At 40.8% G+C, this 7986-nt stretch overlaps 1 protein-coding gene across 12 annotated transcripts in view; it reads left to right on the forward strand.

Moving 5' to 3' along the window:
- LOC122827880 (neuron navigator 1-like) overlaps positions 1–7427 on the forward strand; it is an 85941-nt gene extending 78514 nt beyond the window's left edge. For all 12 annotated transcript variants that reach the window (XM_044110987.1, XM_044110972.1, XM_044111003.1 and 9 more), the window contains 13 exons: positions 148–332; positions 427–589; positions 692–890; positions 977–1065; positions 1159–1257; positions 1357–1528; positions 2400–2665; positions 2789–2940; positions 3025–3096; positions 3181–3386; positions 3494–3612; positions 3708–3896; positions 5020–7427. In XM_044110987.1, the coding sequence (XP_043966922.1) occupies positions 148–332; positions 427–589; positions 692–890; positions 977–1065; positions 1159–1257; positions 1357–1528; positions 2400–2665; positions 2789–2940; positions 3025–3096; positions 3181–3386; positions 3494–3612; positions 3708–3896; positions 5020–5115 (2007 nt within the window). In that variant the 3' untranslated portion in view covers positions 5116–7427. The remainder of the gene's footprint in view (positions 1–147; positions 333–426; positions 590–691; positions 891–976; positions 1066–1158; positions 1258–1356; positions 1529–2399; positions 2666–2788; positions 2941–3024; positions 3097–3180; positions 3387–3493; positions 3613–3707; positions 3897–5019) is intronic.
- The last annotated feature ends 559 nt before the right edge of the window (positions 7428–7986 follow it).

Raw genomic sequence — 7986 nt, forward strand, 5'->3', positions numbered from 1 at the left:
ACATGTGGGGTTTCCCACTGCAACATCTGAAAAATGACAAACTTTTCCCTTAATGTGAAGCATGTCTGTATTTATTTAACTCTTACCTATTAAATGACGTTTCCTGTCTGATTGAGTTTCTGTGTCTGCTTTCATGTGTCTGTGCAGCTGAGGAGCTCCTTCAACAAGGCTTTTAGTATCAAAAAGGGCTCCAAAACCTACTCCGACATCGAGGAAATTGCCACCCCAGACTCCTCAGCTCCCAACTCGCCGAAGATGGCTCATGAGGGAGGAGAAGTGGGCGAGGACCTGCCTTCATCCCTGAAAATGTCAACATCTGCTACGTCTTCCATGTAAGTAGACAAACGGGTTCGAAACAATAAAAAAAAAAAATTAAAAACGCCTCTGTGGGTTTCTGGTTATGATGTTTCTCTGGTTATTTTGTAGGATCATGGAAACAGTAGAAGAGGGAGATAATGGTGAAAAAGCGGTATCAGACCTACGGTCTGAACTCTGGGAGAAAGAGAGGAAGCTGACAGATATCCGTCTGGAGGCCTTAAGTTCTGCCCATCAGCTGGAGCAGCTCCGAGAAGCCATGAACAACATGCAGGTTGGTGTTCATTTTCAGTTCTGTACACCCATAAATTCTGCTGGTTAATTTTTTTTTTTTTTGCATGGCTTGAATTTAAAACTTAATCTATTTGTGCTCTAGTCCACTGTGGACAACCTAAAGGCAGAAAACGACCACTTGAAAACAGGAAGTCAGCTCCCTCTCTCCGGCCCGGGTCCCACCTCCTCCACCTCTCAGCCGTCGGGGCTGGCTTCTCTCCTGGGACCTTCTGGGAATCCGCCAATGAGCATGTCCCTCACCAAGTCCTTCAGCCTAAGCTTAAATGATTGTAAAGCTCCAGGTAAAGAATAAAAGAAACCCCAGTCAACATTTAGCTCTTGCAATTTCGCTGATAATTTAATACAGTTGTTTGCTTCTGTCTTCCAGAAGTGTCTTCTTGCGACTTGCTAAGTACGTCGTCTCAGCATGAAGAGGTCTGCGCTAAAGTCCTGGTTCGCGCCGGAGATCAAATGGAGGTAAATTCATAAAAACCCTTCCAACAGCAACAAACACAGATATCATTGGGGTTTTTACTTCAGAGCAATCTGTGGACTCTTCTGCGTCTGCAGGACAGGAAACAGCTGCAGGAATTCTGCCTGGGCTCAGTGACAATCAGCCAACGAACTGACTGGACCTGCCTCGACTCCATCATAGCTAAGACCTTTCAAGTGAGTCTGATTTAGTATTTTGCTCGACTTTCAACCAATGGTTTTGCTCTGTGATGTAGCTCGATATTAATAGTGACATTCTTTGCTTTTATTGTTCAGGAGTACTTGAGTCAGGTGGACCCCACAGGAAGCCTGGGTTTGACCTGCGACTCTCTGCACATGTACCAGCTGAACCAAGGAGTGCAGAGGACAGTAGGGGGGGACAGGCCTCAGGTCTTGCCCCATCAATGCCTTGGCAGTGGCCCAGTTGAAATTTTTGCAACCTTGAAAGGTGAGCAGTGGTTGATTCTGTGGTTGATTTTATTCATTTATTTTATTTTTTTAAATATTGACAAAGACAATTTGAGAATAATTATAATGACTCACTACAGGGCTAAAACAACTGATTGGTTTAATTGCGCTGAATCAGTTATTAAAATAATCGTCAACTGATTTAGTAGTTGATTAATTGTTTGGTGTACTGACTAATTGCTGTAAGAACAAAACATTCAGTAACAGCAGTAATGAAGCCAAAACTGTGGAAAATATATATACATATTTTATTTGGAAAAAAAAATTAAATAAAGTAAAAATCATTGTCTGTAAATTTGTTCTACCCAAAACGTCTCCAGTGGAGTGGTTTTAATTTCACCTGGTTAAAATTTGGTAAAAAAGGAAAAGAAATATCCCATTGAGCACACCTATTTATTATTTGGTTAATCCAAATAAATAGATCAGTTCTGACCTGTATTAATAAAAAAAAAGCAGACAGGGCTGAGCTTTTAATATGTTGATGTTATATTGTTTTGGCTTCAGATGTATCCTTTGCTACAGATGATCAAAAGAAATCCTGTCAGAGCATCTGATACAATCAAATGTTTACTTTATTTATTTATTTTAAAGCTGTTGAATTATTCAGTTGTATGTTTTATGTTTTCTTAGTATTGTATAAAATAAGCTTAAGTGCATAAATAAAAAATCTATCCAATGTGCCAATTCTGTACATTCTCATTATATCGTCAGAATATTATGACGTTATTATGAGCGTCAGAATAATCCTCATTTTATTTTACTGAAATAATCCATAGTTGCTGCCATTCACCATTTCAATCAGTTTCACGGTAAATGTAAAATCTTCTAAAACGCCAAGTGTTCCTTTCTAGGTCTCAGAGAAAAAAGTGTTGATTCGCTGGTGTTTGAGACTCTGATACCGAAGCCCATGATGCTGCACTACATCAGTCTGCTAATGAAGCACAGACGCCTGGTCCTGTCTGGACCCAGCGGGACAGGGAAGACATATCTGGCCCAGCATCTGGCCCACTACCTCCTGCAGCGCAGCCAGATCGACACGTCGGACAGCGACCATGAGTCGTGTGTGTTGGGCCGCTGTGCTGCTGTCACCTTCAACATGCACCGGCAGTCACAGAAGGTAAAACACAACTTTGAGCTATTTTTAACAGCTGCTCTCGCCGAAACACACACACACACACACACACGCTAGCTTGTTGTTATCGTCTTACTTGAGAAAAGTCGTATTTCCTCACATTTGCAGGATTTGCAGTTGTACCTGTCAAATCTGGCAAATCAGATTGACAGAGAGAGTGGAGGAGAGGTGCCATTGGTTGTTATCATAGACGATATTAGTGATTCAGCGGCCATCACTGAGCTCGTCAACGGAGCCTTGACGTGCAAGTATCACAAATGGTAGGTGCTCGGCTTATTGGATGTAGGATGTTACCAAAGAGTGTTTGCTAACAGTTAAACTTCTCATCTTGGATTGTGTCTTAGTCCTTACATTATTGGAACAACCAATCAACCAGTGAGGATGACCTCTAATCATGGCTTGCACCTTAGCTTCAGGTAAGCACATGAAATTCACAATACCGCCTCTTGATTTCTGACAGCATGGGTTGCGAAATAAGCGTGTTTTAAAAATTGCAATAGGATGGTTACGTTCTCCAATAATGTGGAGCCGGCCAACGGGTTCCTGCTGAGGTATCTGCACCGTAAAGCCATGGAGACCCACCAGGAGGAGGAGCGTGACCCAACGCACCGCCAGACACTTCTACGTGTCCTCGACTGGATCCCTCAGCTCTGGTACCATCTGCACGCCTTCTTGGAGAAACACAGCACCTCAGACTTTCTCATAGGTGAGACATGGTGTTTGCTGGGTAAACCGGACCTGGTTTTGGGGAAGTTTTGTGGTTTTATTAAGACGGATAAGTAGGGGTTTAACTGGACGTATTGCCTCCTGCAGGTCCCTGCTTCTTCCTGTCATGCCCAGTGTCAGTAGCAGAGTTCAGGCAGTGGTTCATTGACCTGTGGAACCACTCCATCATACCGTACCTCCAAGAGGGAGCCAAAGACGGCATCAAGGTGAGCAAACACTGACTTCCCAAGTGGAAAACTTGCTGTATAGACGTGTAAAAAGACAATTCCTGCAACAGTCTGTTCTCTGTCTGTTCTCCAAGGTGCATGGTCAGAAAGCAGTGTGGGAGGACCCAGTGGAGTGGGTGAGAGGCACTCTGCCATGGCCAAATGCACAGCAGGACCAGGCCAGGCTCTTTCACCTCCCACCTCCCAGCATCGGGCTGCCCAGTGAGGAGAAGAAGCCCCCCAAAGATACACCTCCACCCAGCACACTGGAATCAGACCCTCTGGTGAGTTAACAGTCCTTACTACTGGTATAATTACTAATTATTATTTTAGAGACGGGTAAGCCCAAAGGACTCATAACCCTGGCAGGTTTGGATTCATAAGTTTAACCTTACCTTGAAGATAGGCATCTCACAAAATATGACAATGTCAAAGCGAAATAAAAAATATATATATATATATATATATAAAAAACTGGTTTTGTTATGAAAAATGGCTTGTCAAAAATTACATAAAAAGGAGTACTAATAAATGCTTTATTGTCACAGCCAAAGCTTGCTATTACTTCCTGTCAGAAGAAACATGCCAGTAAAGTGAATATAAAATTTAAATTTTACTGTTACGAATAAATCTGCCCGTAGAATGAATAATTTGTAATCTGGTTGGTGATCTGCAGGTTAAATACTGAAAAACTAGCATTGTTGTGTTTTTTTTTTTTCCTGGTTTATTCAATGCATCAAAACTAAGAACTCCTATTATTTTACATCAATAAATCAGCAATAATCATGCACTGCAATAAGAATTGAAACTGTTATAGCTACAAAGGAGGACAGATAACAAGTTAAGTCCGTTAGATTACAGTGGGATGTTACTGAAGTTGATGACGGAAGCAAATGACCCAATCATTTTAGCAACGTAGCCTTTAAAGTATGAACTGGGATGATCTTCTCCCTTCATCAAACTTTTTACCTTTCTATCAAATAACCTTAAGCAAAAAAAAAAAAAAAAGTTCTTTAAAAATAATCAGAGTAAATTAAAATGGCATCTACTGTGGTTGCTTTAAAGAATAGACAGTGTTTACATGTGTTGATGTTATTTTGTAGAAAGCTCAATGTGGCTTGAAGAAATTTTGAGGAGAGTTGCACACTTTCTCACAGCTTGCACATTAATTGAAGGTGCTTAACAATTATCTTTTCACAAAGCCCTTAACCAAACTGGTTAGTCAATGTAGAAAGGCCCCCATGCAAAGTTCCTTAGAGATGCAGACGAGGAACTAACAAGTCATATGTCCTAGTCAAATACATTTCAAGATGAATTTTACACGTGCAAAAGTACATTTTTGAAAACAACCTTGTTGACTGATGCTTTGATTTTCTCCACCTACCTCTGCCTCCTTGTGCCTCCCAGATGGCCATGTTGCTGAAGCTTCAGGAGTCTGCCAACTATATCGAGTCTCCAGAGAGAGAAGGCTGCCTGGATCCCAGTCTGCAGACTATGCTCTGAGCCGATGGGAGCGGGGATCAAAGGAGAGTTTAAAGGACTCTAGAGTGAATATTATAGTGTGCTCAGTGAGCAGCTTCAAAGCTAACTGTAAAGAGTGGGGTTATGAACTAAGGGTTTTCTCTGCCCTGCTTCCGAGGGACCGGGAATACAAACCGATGTCGGAAAGAAAATGTGATGATCAGACATTGTTCTTCCTCTTGCCTCGGTGTCCCAGGTTGGGTTTTTGTTTTATCTGCAAGTGCATGGTGAAAGGAAATGTTACGATGCAAAATATTACCTGTAATCCTAACCATCAAGACTCATTTGTTCCCTTTTAACTCTGTTGAAACGACCGTATTTTTTTTACAGCTACTGGTGCTCACAGGTTTTCGTTGAAGGCAGGCACTTCATTTCAGCCGATTGTGTTAGCGGCTTCCCCCCCTCCCCCCGTGAGTTGGACCATCACTGGACATAAGGCCAAAATGCACTTTATTTTCTACTTGTGAAAATGGGACTTGAGAGAGAGCTTTGTCAGTGAATGTGGCAAAAGAGGGGTTGGTGGTATAGCCAAAAAAGTGCAGTTCATGGATAAATCCTGCAGATGGCAGCCTCTGCCAGGTCCTGCCTTGATGGTGTACTTTGTCCTTGCAAAGGTGCTCACCAGATTACAACACACGTGAAAACGCATTTATGAACATAGCCTTGAATGTTTCTCTTGTATTTTTATTTCAATTTTCTTATTTTATTTTATTTTTTAAATAATTTTCTCGCTTACTGTTGATCAGTTTGCCAAGCTGTAGAGATGTAAGAGGAACGTGCATGGATGACTAATTACATAACTCTTCAAATAATCAGTGGCTTAAAGTTGGCGATTTCATTTCTGCAGAAGTGAAACACGGTTACAATAACAGCTTGTTGATCAAGTTTACCGTCTCTGACTATGCTTGCGTGCAGTATGTTCTCTATTTAGATCACATTCAAAACACAAAGCTGTGTTGGGGAAAAAAAAGAGAGAAAAAAAACAGCTAAAAATGCCAATTTTGTAGGATTTTGTACTCGAGACACCTTCACCCATCACCTCACCTACTTTCTGAACAGACAACACATTTCAAAATGAGATCTAGTGACAGCAAGGTACATTGTGTTTGTGACTTCTGGGTTATTGTTCGCATATGATCTTGCAAGGGGAAGTGGAGAGCAGCTGTTGAAAAAAAGAAAAAAAGAAGTATAAATAGTTTCCTTCCTCTTTTCATTTGTTTTTTTATATCATGAGATTTTATCTGAACTCAAAAAGAAGTCTCCACCCATGCATTAAGTTATGAAAATTAAGTTTGAAGCTTTTTGTATTTTTTCTTCTTTTTTTTGCACAAATTATGTTAGAAATTAGTATGTGACAGTATTTATTGCTCATATCATGACTGTTATGAGATAAAGTGAATGGTGGAGGAGGAGAAGGAAAGTGCTGGTAATGGAGAACTATGTGCACCCCACCTCAACCCTGATGTACCTCAGACTGCCATATTCGGTCAACGTTCCTCTGCTTCCCTTTGAAGGTGTGAAAGTAAAGATGTGACACCTAAGTCTATCTGTGCCTGAAATGCAGTTCGACCTAAAGCTGCTCTCAAGCTGCTTGCTACCACCAGGAGGCCTCGGTTTGGAGGAAACTCTGGACCTCTGAATCACTGTCCTGTCACTTTAAAACGGTGACTTGGATGTTTGGGTGCTTAGTGGCTTATTGATCTAGTGGATGAGCTGTTAGTGAACATGATAGGTATCAGCATATGAGAATGTGGATCACGACTGGGCTATTTGTGTGCAATTTGACACAGTTTGACCCCAGAGACTGAGAGACTTGTGGCAAGTGGTGAGATGTGAGAATATTCCTATCATCCATTGGACCTACTGCAATTTCATCGTATCATAGCAAAGAGTTTTGATAACTGGAAATCTTCCTCTCTTTTTTTTTTGCCATTTTTAAACAACAGAAATGTGTTTGTCTTTTTGTTTTGCTTTTCTTAGAATATTTGTAAAGTTTTCTTTCTCTTTTGTATATGAATGACATCACTGTTGTGAACACTGTACATAGCCACTGCATCTGCGACAACAATCATTGAAGCGAAGAGAGATCAAAGAAGAGCTTTGCCCGTTGATGCAGAAAATGAGCATCTTGGTTTTGTTTTTTTTGTTTGTTTGTTTTTTTTGTCTTCCTCCTGCAGGAAGCAGCACTTGGATTAAAAGTGGACTTCATGAAATGTCATGTCTCTATAGTCACATCAGATTCCATATGTCTATCTTTAAGCACTGGACATAATAAAATCATGTCATTTTTCACACCTCTGACTGTTGGTTGGATGGCTGCACATTTTTTACCCACTAGGGGGCGTCACACATTTGTGACTGGTTATTTTATTTTATTTTTTTATTTTTCCTATTGTTGTTTTTTGTTTGTTTTTTAGAATAAGATGCTAGGCCAGGTTTTCACTTGATTCGTTGCATGTGTAGGATTCAAAAACTTTCAGGGAGAAAAATAATAAACCAAACACACACAGTTATGTTGACAGCCTCAAAATAAAGTAACCGAACAAAACAAAGCAACTGTAAAGCAGCGTAAGTCTATGAGAAAAACTAAATCAGGGGAAAAAAATTAAGTTCACCCTAAATAATATTCAATTCAACACGTTCTAAATTTTAAAACCAGTCCATTATGCTGTTCACAAAGAGCCGTGGAAGTATTAGACTGGGAAGTAGTTCATATGATGGGCCTTGCAGACGTCCACCATGTATTTGTTAATTGCTGCTGCCACTAGTTTGAAGGAACTGAGTGGAGAAGGCATAGGGGAGGGGTTCTCTGTGAGCTGCAAGGATGAACTGCGTAGGTGGCGCTTTGTGAGA

This window comes from Gambusia affinis, linkage group LG01, assembly GCF_019740435.1.
Source record: "Gambusia affinis linkage group LG01, SWU_Gaff_1.0, whole genome shotgun sequence".
Lineage (NCBI taxonomy): Eukaryota > Metazoa > Chordata > Actinopteri > Cyprinodontiformes > Poeciliidae > Gambusia > Gambusia affinis.